General features: G+C 39.6%; 1 protein-coding gene across 2 annotated transcripts in view; it reads right to left on the bottom strand.

Moving 5' to 3' along the window:
- Positions 1 to 22,061, bottom strand: part of cdh7a (cadherin 7a) — a 406,174-nt gene that overhangs the window by 141,223 nt on the left and 242,890 nt on the right. For both annotated transcript variants that reach the window (XM_020930759.2, XM_055150893.1), the window contains 2 exons: positions 21,223 to 21,390; positions 8,812 to 8,999 (listed from right to left, as the gene is read on the bottom strand). In XM_020930759.2, the coding sequence (XP_020786418.2) occupies positions 8,812 to 8,999; positions 21,223 to 21,390 (356 nt within the window). The remainder of the gene's footprint in view (positions 1 to 8,811; positions 9,000 to 21,222; positions 21,391 to 22,061) is intronic.

Raw genomic sequence — 22,061 nt, 5'->3', positions numbered from 1 at the left:
TCATTTTGAAGTAATATTAAAGTATTTGGAAGAAAAAAGCTGACAAATTATGTAAAATCCTGCACCTTCTACTTTCTTAATAAAAAATCTCATGAGTCAAAAAGTAAGAGGTTTTTCAACCTAATCTTGTACCATATGGTAGAAAACTATATGAAGCAAATATTCAAACCAGTTTGTTAAGGATATGTAAGTGAGAACCAAGAGTTATCACTGTTTGGATTTATTGCCCAAAAAGTGCTGCATATTTCATTCCCTCCGTTACCGACATGAGTTTTTAAGTTTTTTTGTCAACAACTTGAAAGAATATCACAGGTTTAACTTTACCCTGTTGGAGTGTAACTCTTTCCTACATTCTGATACTTTACTTATTTCAATAGTCCCTCTAGTTTCTGAATAAGAGACTATTTGAATGTAAAAAATCTGCCAGTTTCCCTCCGTTACTGTTTGACCGGACCCACAAAACATATTTAGTACACTAAGTTACCTTATAATTTTTTTTTCGAATACAGCATTTTCAAAAAAATAAAACATGTTATGTGGCTTGGGAGAGATCGCTAAAACGTGCATGGATGACATCTAAAACCTCTCATGTTTTTATTGAGGAAACAACTTTTTGCATAATCCACCCTCTTTAAGTAACTTGTCTGTACTTAAATTTTCAGACTACTTTTACTCCAGCATGAGTGACATTTAGTTTAAAGTAACCGCACTTTGATGCATTCTACGTGCAAGTGTGAACGCTCCCCGAAGGCCTTTCACAATCCAAACCCATCGATCCCAATTAAAACTCAGCCCATTACTAAAAGACATTACAATTTAACTTCGCAGCTTTAAAGACGGCGGCCAATTTGCTGATGGACTATAGAACTTGTCAAAGCAATGTTATCGATTTTCCTGAAGAGCGCGATGAGCAGGATTCGCGCTCCCGACCAGCTTTCTCAAACCCTTTTTTCCATTGGATTTCTTGCCTGCCGTTCACAGCATATAATAAACTACCCCCAGACCATTGATTCGGCAGTCACAATGTGCGTGCCTCTTGCTCCGCTTCGTAATTGTCTGGTCCGAAAACAAACAAAAGATCAAATTGCAGTGTCTGACAGAAATTGCGAGCGGTCAACAAGTTTTTTTTTTTTCCTTTCCCCCGAACGGAGAAAAAATAGAACCCACAGAAATCAGCTGTCACCTCCTCCCAAGTGTCCTCCAAAAGAAGCCGCACTTGGAATAAGCTGGAGACTGACGCAACCGCTCGCAACTCTTGTTCTAAATACATAAGAGTGTGCGGTAAATATTAATCGGCTTGTTTTTGTTTACGCGTCAGTGGGGTTCCTGAAAACATTTCCTGGTTGGAAGGTGAATACGAGGAAGAGGGGGATGAAAGCGAGTTATAAATGAAAATGTTTGGTGTGATTAAGTGTTTTGTTGTTTTGCGCTGTGAAAACTTAAAATCAGTAAGTTAAAGCCACAGTGTGTAACTTTTAAAGGGTCCATGTTGCAGTATTTTCTGGTCTATGTTGTAATGTCGTCGAGAACAGACCTGGAGTTGTGTTTTGGTTCGTTCACGCATGTTTAATACATTAACTTTGCATATGTAGGCAGTGTTCTTCTCTCAAACAGAAAACGCGCTGTTCCACCTTGTGATGTCATGTGGTAAAACAGGAAGTGCTCTACTGTGTTTTTAAAGAATCTGTGTATCATTTGTTCATTCTTTTTTCAATATAAAATATAAAAGTAAGAAAAAAAAAAAAAAACTGTTTTCTTCATTATTTGTCTCCAAAATCAAAATGAAAAATTGGATAACGATTTGTTTTTTTGTTGTTTTTTTTCTTTTCAGTTTTCGATTTTGTGTTTAAATGAATCATGGATAAAACGGATAATGGGCGTTTCCTGTTTCCGTGACTTAAACTGTGAGGCTGGATTTTGCGCCGCACACGGACTGAACCAGGACTAAACCAGGTCCGGGACCAGACCAGAACCAGACCGGGACTGAGACCAGGACTTAGACCAGGACCAGACCAGGACTAAGACCAGAACTGAGACCGGGACTGAGATTGGGACCAGACCGGGACTGGGACCAGGACTGAGACCGGGACCAGACCAGGACCAGACCGTGATTGAGACCGGGACTGGGACGAAGACCAGACCTGGACCAGACTGGGACCGAGATCAGGACCAGACCGGGACCGGGACCAATACCGGGACCAGGACCAAGACCGGGACTGAAACCGGGGTCAGACCAGGACCGAAAACTGTTTAGTCCGGGTTTAGTCCTGGTTTAGTCCTAGTTCAGTCCGTATGCAAAAGTCTGGCAGTGTAAGTCACGGAAACGGGAAACGGCCATTATCCATTTTTACCATTATTCATTCAAACACAAAATCGAAAATTTAAAAAACAAATCGTTATCCATTTTTTTCATTTTGGTTTTAGAGACAAATAATGAAGAAAACAGTTTTTTGTTTTTTTTTCTTTCTGATTTTTGGTTTTATATTGAAAAGCAAATGAATGAATGATAGACAGATTTTAAAGTGCATACACCTTCACTAAAACCATTAGGATCATTTCAGCTTTGACATCGCCAGTGTCTACTGAACTAAAGGTAAAAGGTAGCAGTGGAACAGAGCATGCTTTTATATTCTTTAAAGGTGCATTGCATCTTTTCTGGTGGAGGGTCCGTCACCTGCTTGCCTTCATGGAGATGTTGTTGCTTTGTCTAGAACAGTGGTCTCCAGGAGCTACCGGTAGCTCTCCACCCCCTCCAAGTAGCTCACCAAAGGATTTCTGAATTAGACGTATTGTGCTGAATAATTCAAATTTCTTTAGTTAAATGCCTTTTACAATTGTGCATGTATCATTTTGATGCCTAACTTTGTACACTAAGAAATGGATAATGGTTTATGTTTTATAGACATCTAACTGTACCTAATAAGCGCACCTGCACGTAGCTCACCGTGGCTCTTATATTTAATCAATTTCTTGTGACCGCTAAAACTAGCAGCTCTCTGGCATTTTCATTTTAGATCCCTCGTCTAGAATGCGCCACGGTAGAGAATAAATTTATCTATCTCAAGGGAGACAATTATAGGTTACATTACAAGTCAGATCTATGGAGACGCAACCCTATTCACAAAGAGAATTATTGTATTTTTGAGCAATAGAAACACCTGTATCAGTAAATGCCACCTGTATGTTTAATGTTATACCATGGAACATTCCCAGCAAAGCTAAAACATCTCCATAGAGACAAGCAGTTTTTTTTCCACACGAAAAGTTGCGCATCGCACCTTTAAATATGCAATTTTAATGCTTTTTGTATTATTGGTCTTTGGAAACGTGTGTGAATGAAACAAAACACAACTCCAGGTCAGCTTAGATGATATTACTTTGCCTGAAATGTTCCACAGTATGGCATTGAACTTATCTTGCTCGTATTCTATTCCAGCTGCTTTACTGTCCAAGAATAACACGAAAAACAGAAATTCTTCTTATGAATGAGGTCATCTCTCCACAGATCTGACCCGTAACACTTTCTGTTAGTTTCACCTGCTTGCTTTTTTGGAGATATAGGTGATATATGTTTAAGTTTGAATGTTTTTAACCATTTTGTTCTTTTTTAATCTGTTAAACGTTCATGTTCTGAAAGTATAGAGATTTTATGTTGTGCCTTCATGCATAAAAAATAAAAGTTCAAGTAAAGTAACTCTATCTCTCTCTCTCTCAAGTCACATTGCCCATTAATAAGACCGTGCTGGGCAAAAGTATCCAACTGTACGTTTGTGTATAATTGTACTTATTACAGAAAGAAAAAACTCTTTGACTTTAAAAGCACACACAACAAAGGCGGTGGAGGCAGGTGCTAAGTGAAAACATGTGGCATTCAAAGCTCACATGTACGCAGCAGGTCACCTTTGACATTATTATTTTTAGCCCCTATAGCTGTTTCCATAGAGAACAGTCAGAGCAGAAATCAACGCATGCTAACCACATTTAATAAGCACGTACTATTCAAGACTTCACATGCGCTGGTTCATTGTGCTGTAATTACATTCACTCAGTTATATTTAATTGAGTAGCTTGAATACAATGCAGTTAGAAATAGTACTATAGAGTCTATCTATATGTTACTTCTAATTGGTGACTTCACATTATGTTAAAGACAGTACAGCAAGAAATATTTACTCAAGTAACAGGGCTGTTACTCTAAAAGATATATACCTACCATATTTTTCAGACTATAAGGCGCACTTGAAATCCTTTAATTTCCTCAAAAATTGACAGTGCGACTTATGTATTAATTCTGGTTGTGCTTACTGACCTCGAACTGATTTTATGTGGTACACGGCGTTCAAAAATCTAAATGTTTTAGTTCAACTTTGGTATGTTATGAAGCTTGATGGATTGTCGGAGCATTACAGCTACCGTAGTCAGGAGCCTTGCGGAGTAAGTCAAGTCCTTCAGTCTGACAGAAGCTGAACCGCATCAGCGCACAAGGAGCGAGCTGTTTTTTTAGACCTTATAGTTTATGCAAATGAGCCATGTGGTTTTAAGTTTTGTTTCTGTAAAACAAAAACAAATGTGCGCAAAGCAGCATTAAACACATTATTACTCATAGTGTATTTAAGTCCTACTTGTAGGAAATAAAAAATAAAAGCAAACTTAAATTATTCATTCACATTTATAGTACACATTCACCAAGACAGGGAAGCAACGTCGGGCAAATTACGCCACATTCTGCCAATGGATCGTGGATGCCTGGCCTAAAGGATCAGTCTCAAGTGTCGTCTGTTTGTTTCACTTAATGCACCTTATAATCCAGTGTGTTTTATAGTCCGAAAAATACAGTAGAAGTACGAAGTAGTGGTCCAAGAAATTACGCAAACTAAGAGTTAGAGGCTTCTTCTCAGTTTTAAGGCATTTTAGAATGTTGTTATGGACTCAAAAACAGACCTGGAGTTGTGTTTTGTCTCATTCACACATGGTTGAATAATCCAGCATTATTAGTCTGTCTACATCTCCAAAGCTCAAAATGCTCTGTTCCACCTTGTGATGTCATGTAGTGGTTAACAGCAAGTTCAGTAGAGATTGGTAAATTCAGAGCTGAAATGATCCAAATGATTATCATGATGGTGTATCGAGTTTAAAACACAGTGGAGCACTTCCTGTATTACCACCTGACATCACAAGTAAGAATAAGTTAGTGTTTTCAGTTTAAGAGAAGAATTCAGTCTATTATGCCAGGTTTTTGTGTTAAACATGTGTGAATGAAACAAAACACAACTCCAGGTCTGTTTGTGATTAGAAAACAACATTACAACAGAGATCTAGAAATAGTGTAATATGTGTTAAGTGTTTGGGTAAATTTAAGTGTGAAATTATAATTAATGCAAGTTAACGTAATTGAACAAAACTTTAAATTATAATTAAATCAGGTATTTCTAAATGATATTATATTGTATGCATCCAATACAATATTGATCACATACAGTTTTTGTCATTTGTAGATTTGCTCACAGTGGGAAGAGTTAGAGTACTGTTCAGACTGAAGCCTGAAGTGACCCAAATCAGATTTTTTCACCCCTATGTGACCTCTATCTGATCTTTTAATGACAGTCTGAACAAAACAGACCTGATTTTTTCAAATGTGACCCAGGCCACTTGGATATGTGCTCCTAAAACCGATACATATCTGATCATTTGATATATAACTTCAGTCTGAACGGCCAGGTCACATTCATCCCACCTATGACTGATGATGCGTTTTTTGAACTGATTGCCAAAGAACTGGCTACAGGCGATCCTGGCTCCAATGACAACAAAAAATAAAGAGCTTGTGAGCCGAATACAAGGAGACAAAAAAAATAAACAAAGCGGCCGTGGACGTGGGCGTGTAACCTGTCCATTTTACGAAGAACTGGACCGTATTTTGGAAGACAAACTCAGTGTTTAGGCAACTTCCGTGTGACGTTGTTGTGTCCTCCAGTACACATGCGGTTCACTTTAAAGTTCACACTGGAGATCACACACAAGTCACATTTAATTGGAAATGTGAGCGACCTTGCAAAAAATTTGGATTTCACAAAAAAATCCAAATTGATCATTAAGCCCTGCAGTCTGAACCTTACTCTTAGCCTTACACTTTTAAATATATTACTCCAAAGTATCATCTCTGAAAACTACTTCAAGCTGAACTCTGCCTTTAAAGAGTTACTCAAGTACGTAAATATATTAGATTGTATTAGAATTCCTTCTTGCTGTGAGATGACGGCTCTAACCCCCATACATCATACACACACCTCACTATGCTTTTTTTAAAATTTGTACTTTGAGTAAATACTGCCTGTAATTTTCAGAGAAGGAAGATTCTGAAGATGCGAGAGGACCAGAAATTGCAAACAGCTGTTGCTAATAAACATTAGCTTTGTTTTGTGCAACAATTAGCATCGTTTCTTTGTGGAAAGTGACAGTTTATCAAAGCAACAAGACAAGCTCCATTTGAACGCGCAGCCATTACAGCGCCTTTTACAGTAATTGCCATTCTCTCAGATTGGCTTCTCTGATCAACACACGCTGCTGTGAAATATACTTTTTTTTTTTTTTTTTTTTTACATTTGGAACCATATCGGCGTTTCTATTTTAAAGGATCAGATGGATGGGGCCGTGGCTGGATCAGTAATGGGCACAGAGCTCCACTTTGACTCAGATGCCAGCAAAGTGGAGGTGGGGTAGTGGTATTATTAAAGAAGAGCTTGTTGGACCTTTTCGGGCTTAAGATGGACTCAGAATGAACTCCAAAACTTATTGCCAGTTTTAGAAGACACTTTTTTCAAGCAGTGGTACAAGAAAAAGTTTGCATCTTTCCAGAGGACCATGATTTAAGGTGCACTGTGTAACTTTTCTGGTATAGCGGGTCAGCCACAAACTTGTTTCCACTGAGATATCGTTGCATTGCCTGAAAGATTTCACAGTATGGAATTAAACTCATCTACGTGTTCAGTTACAGCAAAAATACTACAAAAACATGCATTCCTACAATGAGTGAGCTCACCTCTCCACAGATCTGACCTGTAACTTGGCCTGGAGGCATTGTGGGCTTGACTACTTGGAAATAAATAAGTTTAATGTGGGACATGTTAGACTAGGGTGACCAGACGTCCCTATTTACCCAGGACAGTCCCAGTTTTGAGTCCTGTTTCCCCTGTCCCAGCAGATTTATCCAAAACCAGTGATTTGTCCCAGTTTTATATAAGAAATAAACAGTAAAGAGAGGCATAAATTGTCATTAGTTTAGGTTAAATATTTAAAAATGTGCTTAAAAACAACCAAAACACAAAGAACATGTGACTATACTGACTCACGTGTTCATCATAAATGGTCTCGTCATAACAGTTTTCCTTAATTTCGTACTCTTTTCACAATTTTATTAATACCAACCACCAAAAAACCGAGGATGTCCCAGTTTTTTTTTTATTTTTACTATTCTAGACAAAGCAATAACATTCCGTCCATCAAAAAGTTACACAGTGCACCTTTAACAAAGCAATCTACATACCTGTCCAAAAGTATTCACGATTATTTGAAATCTGTAATACAATGTTTATATTTAAAGTTTTTGTATTTTACAAAAGTGACTCTTGTGAGCTTTAAGCCATATTATATTGCAAACCTCAAAATGCTCAGTTCCACTTTGTGATGTCATGAAGCAATTTTTCTTTTTTTCAAGTTAACTGTGACTTTTTACATTTATCTACCTTTTAAATTATCCAAATGATTCTAGTGAAGATGAATGGAGTTTAAAAACACAGTGGAGCACGTCTTGTATCACCACATCACAAGGTGTTTTTTGTTTCAGAGAAGAACTCAGTCAAAATGTACAGTGTTTGTGGGTTAAACATCGGAAGCAATAAATATGACTTATTACTGAGTAGTTTTCCTTCATTATATTTACATTTTTTGGAATAATTTTTGTAAGAATCGGATTGGCTATTGCTCATTTAAAGCTACAGTATGTAACTTTCTGGAGGTGGCATGACACCTGCATGATTCCATGGTAATAGATAAATAAGTTAGATGCCAAATAAGAGTCAGGTTTATGGAGATGCAAGCCCATTCACAGTGAGAATGCAATAAAAAAGGCTTTAACTATTTTCTTCTTTTCTATTTTCTTCTTATTTTAGTGAGGCTTTGGTTGTTTGTTTGGGGGTTTTGTTTAAAGGCTTTCTGCTCTTTGAAAAGAATGCAATAAAAACAACAAAATTATTATTATTAAACTATTTTCTGACCGAAAAGTTTCATACAAAGCTTATTTTACTGAGGCTCTCGCTGTTTGTTTTGGGCTTTTTTTTATTCAAAAGCCGGGTTGCTTGTTGCTCTTTGAAAATCTGGCAACACAGAACCTAGCCTCCTCTCCCCCCTCCTGCCCCCCAACTACCCTCTCTACTACCCTCCCTCCGTCACCTGCCCTTACCCCGAGCAGCAGGATGACCCCGTCCTGGGAGTCCTCATCCGAGGTGATGTTGAACCGCTTGTTTTTGGGCATTTTTTTTTTTGATAGGCTTGGTTGCTTGTTACTGCTTGAAAACCTGGCAACACAAAACAACCCCACAGAATGACTCCGCCCCCCTGTCCCATTCTACCCGTTTTACCCCCTCTACTTCTTGAAGTTTTGATTTGTTGTATTAAGATTTTAATGTCTTTCTTATTCTGTAAAGCAGTTTGTATTTGGGCTTTTTTTTTCTGTTTTCTTTTTTGCTTATTGCTCCTTGAAACCCTGGCAACCCACTTCCCCCCTCTGTCCCTCTACCCCTCTATCCCCCTCACCCGGAGCAGCAGGATGACCCCGTCCTGGGTGTCCTCGTCCGTGGTGATGTTGAACTGTCCAGGCCCGTCCCCGTCCATGATCCTGTAGTCCATCTCGGCGTTGGACCCGATGTCCGCGTCCGCCGCTTTGATCCGCGCCACCACCGATTGCACCGGCAACGACTCTGCCACTGTGTACTGGTAGTTCTCTGCAACACATGAGAGAAGAAAAAGGAGGAGGAGGAGAGGGAGAAGAAGACAGAAGAAGAGGACTAGTGTGAATTAAGGTTGTGACATGTTTTATTAGTGTTGTTCTAACTTGGACGTTATAATGATGGAAACTGTCAGCTTCTGGTAAACAAATGGAAAAAGCCACCGGGAGCACTTGGATGTAATTGTCAAAATAATCATTACTGGCTTGTTGTCAAAAAATGAGGACTGCAAAAGTGCTGTTAATAGTCATTTCATTTTGGCTGTACAGAAATGGAGGAGCAAAGGAGCCAAAGAGTGTGGTCTGTATACCGTATTTTTTGGACTAAAAGTCACACTTTTTTTGATGGTTTGGGTGTTTCCTGCGACTTATACTCCGATGTGAATTATAAAATATATATATTATAATTTTCACACTGACAGGGGCAAGAGGGCGCTCTAGACTTGTGTGTCAGTATCTGCTACTCCTATTACTCCTGTACCACTGTCACTTGGCTCTACTGCGCATGTCTCCTGCAGAAAGAGCCTCTGTCCTGTCTGTATCATGTCGGTAGATTGCACCATTACTTCTGTACCACAAAATTTTTTTAATTTAAACAATTTTTTTAAAGACAGCTGAGAAGACAGAACAAAATGCCCCCAAAAAGAAAATCATATATTTTGCAGATTACAAGCTGCAGGTAGTGAAATATGCAACTGAAAACGGTAATCGAGCAGCAGAAAGAAAATTTGGAGAGAGCGAGAAACTTGTGACACCGGGAGGGTGCACCATGAAACTTTCCTGGAAGTCACTGGATGGATCAAGAAAGCCTGGACTTCACTGACAACCAAAACCATCCTGTCGGGATTCAGAAAGGCCAGAATAATTCTAACTGGAACTGATGCAGAGTCTGACGACAGCTACACAGAAGAGGAAGGCACTCTGTTTACCTCTGGAGTTCGCTGAGTTGCTCAGAAGTGACACCGAGGATGAAGAATTGAATGGATTTAGTGATTTGAAATGAGATCAAGAGTTTGGTTATGTTCTGTTGTTTATGCTATAGTTACAGTAACAGTCATGCCTCCATAGTCTGAATAACTGTTAATATGTTACATTAACATACCAGACACCAGTTCAGTCTGTTGTTTTCTATTGTTTTGTTGCTACTAGAACTTGCCTTTCAAGATGAAATGTCGGTTCCTGGTCTTTGATTTTATAAAAAACATTTCCCCCAAAAAGTGCGACTTGCACTTACTGGTGTGACTTACAGTATAAAATATAAAAATATAAAAAATGTATAAAAAGTACATTTAACGGACCCATAAGATTTAGATTTCCATTTCCATGAACCTATCATAACTGAGTCCCCAGATACAACATAAACATGTTCAAATATAGCTGATACTGAAGCTGTAAAGTTAATTTATTCTTAATTACAAAAAAAACAAATTGACCATGACCAAACTGATTATGCTATAATTTGGTCTTTTGGTTATTCCATCAGAGTGAGCCACCATGAGTCTCTCATGTGGACTGCCAGTTTCAGTGCTGAAATCTGAATGGGCTCTACCTAAACCCCAGCACTTACAGCCAATCATGAATCAGTGCTAGTGCAGCCTCTGCAGCTCAAGGAAGGAATTCTGGAGGTTCTGGGCTTTCACATGAGACATGGCCTGTCCATACTGAGAATACTGAGATGAAACATATCTGGAGTTGTGTTTTGTTCATTCACACATGTTTAACTCATAAATCGTTCCATATTTAAGATGAGTTCTTCTCTCAAACACAAAATACTCTTTTCCACCTTATGATGTCATGTGATATAGAAAGTGCCCCACTGTGCTTTTAAACTCCACACACCTTCCGTACAATTTGGACAATTTCAACCTTGGAATTGCTTTACTCTTTAATCTTTAATCTTTACTAACCAAAAAGGTAAGTGATAACATGACATCACAAGGAGTATTTTGAGCTTTGGAGATGTAGACAGACTAATAATAAAGAGTTACTCAAACATGTGTGAATGAAACAAAACACAACTCCAGGTCTGTTTTTTGCGAAGGTAACAACATTCTAACATGGCTTAAAGCTCACAAGAGTCAATTTACCGTAATATAAAACCTTGTAATATAAATCCTGGAGGATTTTTTTTGTTTCAAATTGTCAATGATAGCATTATAGAGATGCAGTAGCCTTGTAATTATAATGACCAAAAAAAAAAGAGAATAAAAATTCATCAACTCTGGACGTGGTGGGGCTAAACATTTGCCAATAGATAACGACACTGCCTCGTTATCTGTGAGCTGACAGGCTGTCAATCAATCTCCCTACGTTTCTAGCGTAACTGACTTGCCTGCGCGCTGCCGGTACGTGGTTTACGTACGCCTGTCACGCAGTCCACAGACGCAAGCCGCACAGACGCTGTTTACTCCACCAACGCAACAGTTCTTAGCGGCTTTTTTTGACCTATATCTTCCTCGCAGTTCGCACAAAGTTTGTTGCAATGGCGACAAGAATCCAGGAGCAGTTCGCCGCAAAAGAAAGTCCGTTTTTGAGGTCGCTGAAAGAAGAAGACAAGGGGAAAAGCAGCGAAGCCAAACTAAGGTGATTCTTGAAGATTCATTCCAGCGATGGCGCGACTGAAGCAGACGCAGGGTCTAAAGACTGACGCATTGGTCGCTAAATTACTCCTGGACAGGAAACTTCTGCTTATTATGAAAACTTACTTTATTTCCAAGAGCTGAACAAACGTTTTTCAGGACACAAAAGCGATATCCTATGTCTGAAAACATAATTTTCAAGGCAAAGAAAGAGTCCGCTTGCTGCTGCGTGTTGTAGCTAGTTCATTCGCACTGAATCTCCGCGCACCCTTCTCTGCACCCCTTTCCTGCTCCTGTCCCCGCTGCCCGATCCACTCTTCCCCCTGCTCCTCACAGGACAAACAGTCGCTGGATTTCTCGTTCCTTGGAAAATCCTCTATACAACCTTTAATGGTCAATTAAGATGGAGTTTGTGGTTTATGTTATTATATTGACACATATGGTCTCTTGCTATGTTCCTAGTATTTATGGCTCTCCAATCCACTGTCACAAATGATTCCAGTGGCCCAAAGATATATTGTATTTAAGCGTCCTTGAACTTGAGTCTTAAGGCCAGAGATTTTCCCATCCCAAAATCGAGCAAACACAACACCGAGTCGCATTAGCATAGAACTGTATCAGGGGGACAAGTGATTTTTCATGTGGCAGCTGTGAAGGCCATGGAAGGAATGTGAAAGCCTGTAATGAGAACAAGCAGATGTAAAATCAAATGTTTTTGGCTCCCAACTCCGGCGCATTTGGAGAAAGACAAATGACAAACAAGGGAAATATGCAATTAAGAAAGAACCAGCCATTTTCATCTATCAACAGTTTACACAACGTCCACAAAAGTTGATCTGATGTTAAACTGCGAGTGAAATGTGCCAACTCCACAGAAAAAAAAAAAAAAAAAAAGGGGGAGGGGATGAGTGGTGGCTGCTTTGACTGCTGGCCGTGTTTATGCCCACGTTCAGACTGCACGGCTTAAAGCTAAATGTGGATTTTTTGGTGAAATACGTTTTTTTTGTTAGGTCGTTCACATTTCCAATTAAATGCGACTTGTATGTGATCTCCAGTGTGAACTTTAAACGCCCCAAAAGTGTCTCGCATGCACATTGGAGGACACAACGATGTCACACACAGCGAGCGTGCTCAGTATTTACGGAAGTCTCCTAAACATGGATGCAGCATTGAGCACCTGGAGATGTTAAAGTTGCTGTCGTACTGATGCCAGAATATGTACAGCTTATTTGTTTTAAGAAGGAGATTGCAAAGGAGAAGGTTTTTGGCCATGGCGTTTTGTGGGCCAGTGGCAGCAACATCTGTACAAAGGAAAAGGTGTGGGTGTGGAGCCGTGGTGGCATTGCGATGTGCTTCGCTGCTTCACTGGCACAGAGTTCAGACACAATTTTCGTATGACAAGAAGAACGTTTGTGTGCATTTGATGACGTGTAGGTGGGATGAATGCGACCTGGCCGTTCAGACATATGTCGCAAGTCAAAAGATTGGATATGTATCAGTTTTAGGAGCACATATCCAAGTGGCCTGGGTCGCATTTGAAAAAAATCGGATCTGTGTCGTTCAGACTGTCATTAAAAGATCAGATACAAGTCACATAGGAGCGAAAAATCGGATTTGGGTCACTTCAGGCTGCAGTCTGAACATAGCCTTGTTGTTATGTTATGCTTGCTTTCTATATTGCTGTAGTGTCCTTGGGCAAGACACTTTAACCCACCCCGAAAGTAAAAATTGCATTATTTAGTTGTTTTGGCTACTTTAGATGGATATTCTTGATTTGTAGTTTTTTTCTTTTTTGTTTTTTTACATGTTATACTTGTTTTAAAGTGAAAAGACTTTTCAGATATTTTAACCATATTATAGTTTGCATAACCTTTGCATTTACCCTCTCAGCGTTGTTAAGACATTATAAACAATTTTTTTTTTGTATTCAGGATGTCATTGCTCTGATCAACCCTTGTATTACCACCACCAGTACACACCCACTGCTCTGCACAGACTTTTTTCTCCAGTTCTGTTATTTTAATCGGAGATCGCTGTAGCTTTGTTGTCATTTTGGTACAAATGGAAGCAAAAAAATCTGCTACTCGCTGGCATGATCTGCAGCTGTCCGTCTGATGTGCGGACAACTGCGTGGCTCTCACTGCACACAACTGTTTTCTAACATGGAAGTGAGCAGACTTATTTCTTTTACTAGGGCATTTTAGAGGAATATTGCGATTTAAAATGTGCAAACGATAACATACTGAATCAAGGGGTTTCATAGCTCACAAGTAACTACAGTAGTAATATATCTTCTTTAAACTCCAAGTAAAATGCCAACTCCACAGAAAAGAGCGAAAAAGTAGTAGCTGCTTCCAAACATGGAAAGGAGCCAGCTGAGGTGTTGGGGCATCTGTTCTGGGTGCCTCCTGGAGCTCTCCCAGGGGAGGGGTTCTGGGCATGTCCTGGGATTGCCCTGAGACCCCCGGGAGAAGGAGGAGGTTTCTAGGGTGAGACATGTCTGGGAGTCTCCACTCACACTGCTGCTCTGGATAAAGCAGAGGAAAATGTAGTGTGAAAGAGTACAAAGAGACTTGCAAAAGTTGAGAATAAAAGGACTTTATTGTGATGTGGACACAATGGCTGTGCATGTCACAATAAAGGACTTTTATTCTCACAAGGTAAAGGAGCCTCAGACCGATTTTTGACTGCATTTTTCACTTGTATATTCAAGTTTTAAATAAAGTTTTGCAAGTCTCTTTTTACTATTTCATGTTGTGACCTAGTCTTTGTTGAGCACCATAACTGTTTCTACATTTTGTTTCTTGTATATAGTTATAATCTCCAACACCCGTGGATCATTATGTTATAATTTGCACAGTTTAAATTCCAATATTCATCTAAAAAGACTTAATAATAAAGAAACATGTCAGCTGAAGTTCATGTTAGAAAACTGTGGTGCCCAATGGGAGCAGGTCAATGTAAAAGTAACAACAAAGAGTCTGCAACTGCGATGGACACACACACACTTTTTTTTTTTTTAAACATTTATACTAAAATGACTATGTGTCACTACCGAATCTTACGTGTATCATCGATTCAGGAAATAACATTGGAAAGTGAGCAAAGAGCCATGGGAGATTGGCAATATGGCTTCTTGAAAATGAGTGATCAAAGAAGTCTAGTGCATAGGGTGACAATTCGTCTGGATTTCGGCTGGACAGTCCGGTCTTCTGTCCAGACCTCTGTTAATATGTCCTAATTTTTGACATTTTGTCCTCATTTCGCACCCTCGGCCACCACCATTACATGCATCACCACAAATCCCCGTCCATAGCAACGTTTGAAACTGTTTGCTGAAGAACAAAAGCAAATGCCAAAAAGGAAGACATCCTTCAAACATGCTTGGTGCTCAGAGCATTGTTTTGCCAGCAAGAGCACCAAAGGAGAATACTCTGCCTTCTGTAAACTCTGTCGTATTGACATTGATGTGAGTAGCCGAGGTAAAGGTGTGTTAGAGCCACATGCAGACACAGAACGCCACAAGGAGAATACTAGCAGTGCTGCGCTCTCTTCTCTAACATCTTTTTTTGCCCCACCAACAACCAAAACAACATTTACATTTTGTGGTCTATATTCTGTATCACAGAAATACCTGTAGTGATGCATGTATGTTCCTCAAGTAAATACATCTCTCTAAAATGATGTTATTTTCATTGTGTGTGCGATACATAATCACCTTACTTGTCTTGAAACTGATGAATAATAATAATGAGTAGGGATGGGCATGATTAATCGATAATTGATCATTAAGAATTTCATCGATTACGTTCATTTTAATCGACAAACCGAATGTAGGTTGCTGTGTGTAGCGTGACCAAACAGGTCTGTACATGTCGGTCAGCCTGCAACGTACTGAAGTGCAAATGCGAACGATGTGCAACGATGACTTGTACAAGAAATTCCACGCTTTCCGGTCGGGACAAGTGTGAGTCCATGTGCACAGTGTATAAAGCAGCACATATGTTTCGGTGTCCAGTTGGAAAAGTTTTGCCGAGTGAGAGTCGCGCAATGTCGATGACGAGTCCCCACCTCCCTCCCCCCGTACGGTGTCCTGGTTTTGACAAACGCAAATATGGTCACACTAACCTGTATTCCACTAAGTCATGTCTTTTAATCTGACAGAAATTGACCGCATCAGCGACACAAGAGCTGTAGTTTTATCTTCGCTGAGTTTATGCAAATTAGTGATGTGGTTTTAAGTTTCGTTTCTGTGAGAGTTGTGCAAAACTGAATTAAACACATTATAATGTCAAACGGGCTGATGTGGCTCTAGAGTGATTAGTTTATATGTCGTAAAGTTGAATTTACTTATGCAGATTAGTAGTGCAGATAGTAATAATAATGATGATCATTTTTGTATAAAAACGTTAATGATTAATCGATAATCGATCGTTAATTCTGCCGACAATCGATTAAGAAAATTTCATCGAATGCCCATCCCTAATAATGAGTGTGATCATTATAATCATAATACTACTAATATATAATAAACAATAATATAATAATAATGATAATAGTGATAAGCGGTTGTATAAGGCTATTTTTAGCCTTTTTGTGGCTGTCCCCCTGGTTCCAGTAGTGTCCTTACTTTTGGGCTTTTGTCCTCACTTTTGGGCCTAAGTGTCGTAATTTTCAGAGTCACCCTAGCAGTGCAGTGGGTGAGTAGGAGTGTCCATGATGGAGAGCAGTTTGTCCAGTGTCCTCCTGTCCCTCAATATGACAAATGTCTCCAGTTCACAGTTGATCACATGACCAGCTTTTCGGATAAGTTTATCAATTCCCTCAATGTCCCTTTGACTGGCGCTGCTCCCCCTGCAGACCACAGCCAAGAACAGGGCGCTGGTCACCATGGACTAGCTGAAGATCTCCAGTAACTTGCTGCACACACTGAAAGACCTGAGCTTTCTCAAGAAGTAGCATCTACTCACGCTCTTCTTATTATTTCCCTTAAACAAAAATGTAAAAAAGACAAAACTGAACCAAAGTGTTATGTATCTGTTACTCTCACAAGTAAAAGTTCGAACGTGAGACTCTCTTGGCCAAATACAACTAGTAAATAGTTTTATTAGACACATTTTTAGGCCCAACTAGAATATCTGCTGAACTGATATTTGGAAGCCGATAACCAATCCAGCAAATATTTCACCCCTCTCCACCCTTGAATGGCATTGTGAATTTTCTTCTCACATTGCCATTATGCCACTACTTCAACTTTTTACGGATTTCTCAAAATTTCCACAAGACTTTAGCACAATCCCTTTGACTCATCGTACTTAACCTCGTCTGTCTCTCTCAGATAAAGCTCCACTCACATATTCTATTAGTCTACGTTTCATTGTGCTTCACCTGACCCTGTGGGTTTAAAGCGCTCCTCCACAGAATAAAAGGAGACAATCATATTGGTAATGATAATCTGAGCTATGGCCACGTCGGGCTCATTACGACCTCTGCGCGTCTCTCTCGGACACTGTCCAAATGTTAATCTGTCTGACATTGTTTGCTGCCATGTAATCTTTGTAATGGCTTTTTAATTTGCCGTGGAATAGGAGCTCTTTAAAGGGTCACAAAAAAAAGGCTTTTCATATTTCATTTTGTCCTCACACCAGTGTGGTTAATCCCAGGACAGCAGGGGGATCATAGTGCCACTTCAGTCAATAGTGGATTTTGGGTTGCATTATAACAGCAGTGTATGGTTTTAAAGGAACAGTATGTAACTTTCTTGAGGTGGCATGTCACCTGCATGACTACATCAAAATAGAACGTTAAAACTGTACTTTGGAGGTACTATGGAGATAGGCCCCATCCACACTAGTACGTATTCGAGTCGTTTTCGTTGTGGATGCAGTGTTCGTCCAAACTAATCCGATGGAAAACGGCTCCAGAGACGGAACGATCTGGTGCCGTCAGCTCCTACGAATTCATCTGAGTACGGATCTGATCCAGTACTGTGTGGATGCCTGAAAATGCTGATATGCTGATGTAGGTCTATGCACCAAAAAGTAATTCACCAGTAAAACGTTAAAGAGGCTAGACTATGAACCATCTCCAATGTGATAGAAGCACAGAACAGACTCACCATCAGCAGAACACTCATATTCCACTGAGTCGTGTCCTTTAGTCCGACAGAAGCTGAACCGCATCAGCGCACAATAGCGAGCTGTTTTTTGAGCGCTCAGTTTACGCAAATTAGCCATGCGGTTTTAAGTTTTGTTTCTGTAAAACGTAAACAAATACACGAGCAAAGCTGTGTGGATAGGAAAGACTTGTGGACACAGAAACGTTGTGTCTGGACTCTAATCATTTCTGATACGGTGATACGGTGATAGTCATAGAGCAGTTTTATGCCATACTGTGGAAGATTATAGCCAAAGGATTTCCATGAAAAAGGGGCTCTCAGAGAGTCAGGTTTGTGGAGATGCAAGCCCACTTAGAATAATAGATTTTTCAGCTTGTTCCGCTTGTTCAGATTCAAATAATCATCATGACGTTCCATGTTTTTCGAGTCATCCCAGATTAATAATGTGTACAACTCCGCTCAGAGTGACACATATCAATCTGGTGTGAGTCAGGTTAATTAAAAACAACCAAAATACACATTTTAAAAACATGTTTTTATCTTTTATTTTAGACGATCTGTTATCCTTGTTTATACAGCTGTTGCTAGGTAACATTTAATGATCTGTGTCACACCTGTTGCCCATGTCTAATGAGGAAGTAGAATGACAAACTTCACAAACTGTCAAACTAGAGAAAATTCATACTACTTGTGTTAACTACTGTAGTGACATGCAAAATCAAATCTTCAGTACTGTGAGTCATTTTAAAGGAACAGCAACAAAGTCAACAAAGACTCGGTTGACTAAGTGACGCTAAAAGACAAAGTGTGCTTGTTTTGACTGATGTTTCACCGTGTAACTGCACTGTTAGTGGAGGTGCACGGTTCCTACTTGTGAACACACCCGCACTTCTGTTGGAGTTTAGCAGCTGTAACATCACACGATCGGTTCAGTGAGAAAAGCGTGGTATCTCTTTGAATGTAGCAGATTGCTTCTAGATGTGCATGACAAACATATATCATTTCCCCAGTTGGTCGATCATGAGCATTTGAGAATTTGTGAATGTAAAAGCCATGAATAGCAAGAAATGGATGTCTTGCTTTCTCTAACAATAAAAGTTGACTAATTTAAAAAATGTGTTCAAAAGAATAAAAGAAAGGTGCAATTTTTTAGTTCTGTTGTAAAGGTGGAACGGAATACTGCTGATGTTGAAAAAGAAAGAGAGAGAGGGAGAGGAGGAAAGGAGAGAGAGCGTGAGAACGAGAGAGCGACAGTGTGTATTTGTGTGTGTGTGTGTGTGTGTGAGAGAGAGACAGTTAGAAAAAGAAAGAGAGACTGAGGAAGGACGGAGAGAGTGTTTGATGGATGCTGAGTCCTGATGTGGAAGTGCAGTACTGGCAGCGCGGTCACACTCGATTTGGGAACGGCACAGACTTTTACTACAAAGTGAAGACCCGAAGAGAAGACGGCGGTTAGCACTTAGCACTTAGCACGGCCAGAAGAATAACAGTGTTTAGAACTGTTTTTAGAACTCATTTTCTGAAGCTGTCATACTCTGGTGTTAATAAGAAAACTCTTCACCGCTCCTATGGCAGAGGCACTATTGTATTTTCTTATAAGAGCCAATTTACAAGTCTATTAACCAAACAAAGAAACCATGTATTTTTAAAGTAAAGCTACAGAATTAGTGACAACAGCTAACAACACATTGCACGATCTTAAAGAGGCGATGTTCTAATACTTCTATGAGCTATTAATTGCTAACATAACAGACTTAGATCACTACGTTTTGAAAGTGTGTATAAAATGCATTAAAATGTAATAAGCTTCACTTTGGATGATGGAAGTGAATACAAGCAGTCGAAATGAGCTTCCTCCTCAGGGTGGCTGGGTGCTCCCTTAGAGAGAGTTTAAGGAGCTCAGTCACACAAAAGGAGCTCGGAATAGAACTGCTGCTCCTCCATGTCAAGAGGAGCCAGTGTGGATGGCTCAGGCATCTGTTCCGGATGGCTCCTGGGGACACATCCAACTGGGGGAGGCCCTAGGGAGACCCAGGACACGCTGGAGGGACGATGGGTAACACTTTATAATAACTACACCTTATTTAGCCTTAATAAAGCATGAACAAAGACTTAATTAATAATGATTCACACTTAGTAACTACTTAATTACTACCTGAATTAGCACTTAACTTGCACTTAATTTGCCTGTGCTGTAAATAGTTACTCAATACTTCTTAATTACTCATGAACGAACCATTTGCATGTTTACAAATGTATATTTAAGTACACATTTGAGCAGTTATTAATGATTAGTAAACTATGAGAGAATGATTTACTAATAATGCAATGCACTGATAATTCAGGCAGCTGTTATCTGTTAGTTAAATCTTTCTGAGAGCTTTTCTAAAGTGAAGGCTAATGATGCTTTATTAAGCATTTGTTTAGGTTGGTCAAATTCCAGAGAAACAATAATGCAGTACTATTAAATCATTCTCTCATGGCTTACTAATCGTTAATAAATGCTCAAATTTGGACTCAAGTATACATTTACAAATGCACACACAAATGGTTAGTTCATGAGTAATTAAGTAAGAAATACTTATGAGTAACTATTTACAGCACAGGCAAATTAAGTGCAACTTAAGTGCTAATTCAGGTACTAATCAGGTAATTACTAAGCGTGAATCATTATTTATTAAGTCTTTGTTCATGCTTTATTAAGGCTAAATAAGGTGTAGTTATTATAAAATGTTACCGAACTATGTCTCTCAGCTGGCCTGGGAACGTCTCGGGATCCCGCCAGAAGAACTGGAAGAAGTGTTCGTGGAAAGGGAAGTCTGGGCCGGTCTGCTTAGACTGCCACCTCTGTGACCTAGCTAGCCCTGGATAAAGCGGATGCTCTAAGTCCCTCTCTCCCTTTGCTCCCCTTCAGAGGTACGCAGATACTAATGAAACTACTGCACACTGTCACGTTGTAGTGTATTGTTTTGTATCTGTATTCTGCCTTTGTATATTTGTTGGACAGAATCGTACTCTTAACTGTAAGGAGGGTTTGAATAGATTACTCAAACATGCAAGGATGACATCTAAAACCTCTGAAGGCATGTTTTTGATGAGGGAATAGCGCTATAACAGCTCAAAAAAGTCAGTTTTACATAATATCCCATCTTTAAGACCACTCTCATTACAACTGTATACAGCTTGGAAGTACTAATATCTGGTAATAATACATAGACCTGGTGGGCATAGACATTGAAAAACTACTTTTCTACCATGAGCACGCTTGCCTCTCCACAGATATGACCTGTAACTTGGTCAAGTGGTGTGCTTGCTTGTTTCCATGGAGACAGATACATTTAATGCCATTCTTTCTAACACTCCAGGCAAAGCAATAGCGTCTCCATAATGACCAAGAGGTGTCTGACCTTACCCATTACATCTATCATGGAGCTATAGAGTGAAAGACCTAATAATTCAATAAAGTAATTCAAAGCTGCCCAACATCAGAAAACCCGTCCCTTTTTGTTGACATCATGACTTACTGTGAGGGAAGCGCGGCGGGTTGTCATTGACGTCTGTTAGCGTCACGGTGACCGAGGTGGTCCCGGAGAGCCCACCCATCTGCCCCACCATGTCTTTGGCCTGGATCACCAGCACGTACTGGTCCCTGGTCTCACGGTCCATGTTGGGCAGAGCTGTTCTGATCACACCTGGAGAAGGAGAAGGTCGGGTTAGAACGGAGTTGTCAAAAATGTTGTAAAACCCTGAGGCATCATTTGAATGCAAATGTCAGACCCCAAAACCAAAAGAGCGAAGCCTTGATTGGGCTTTTTTTTAGACGTGTGTGAAGGAAAACTTACTAAAAAACATATTTCCTCCACATACCTTGTCCTACAGTCAAGAAAAACTAACTCTACCATATATATTAAACAAAAATGGGAAAAGGAGGCAGGGATCTCTGTGTGGATCTCTATCACTGTGAGATACTTCATTACCCCTAGAATTAAAGAACATCAGACCAAGAATGCAGAACAAGGTAAATGTTGGAGAAATTGTGGACAATTATCAGTTGGACATTTTCATATATTCTGGCAATGTCCCAAGATCGCCCCCTATTGGACAGAAATGATTAAAACCATCAAGCTTATTACCGGATTGCAACTAGAAGAAAGTTTTAGCGTGTTTTATTTGGGAAAATTACCACCCAGGCTGAAAAAAAAGACAGATACCTTCTTCAGATACGACAAGCAGCCAGCAAGAAAGTGATCCAGGACAAACCTCCTACTGTTTCAGAATGGACTGATATAATCAACGAAATTCAGATTATGGAATGAATAACATTTTCTTTAAGACACTCCTCAGACAAAGGAGAACTGTATTG

Source organism: Boleophthalmus pectinirostris, unplaced genomic scaffold (genome assembly GCF_026225935.1).
Source record: "Boleophthalmus pectinirostris isolate CB_2022bp ecotype Guang Dong unplaced genomic scaffold, ASM2622593v1 HiC_scaffold_15, whole genome shotgun sequence".
NCBI classification, from domain to species: Eukaryota; Metazoa; Chordata; class Actinopteri; order Gobiiformes; family Gobiidae; genus Boleophthalmus; species Boleophthalmus pectinirostris.
Note: the sequence above shows the minus strand (reverse complement) of the source record. Positions and strands in the feature narration are given on the sequence as shown.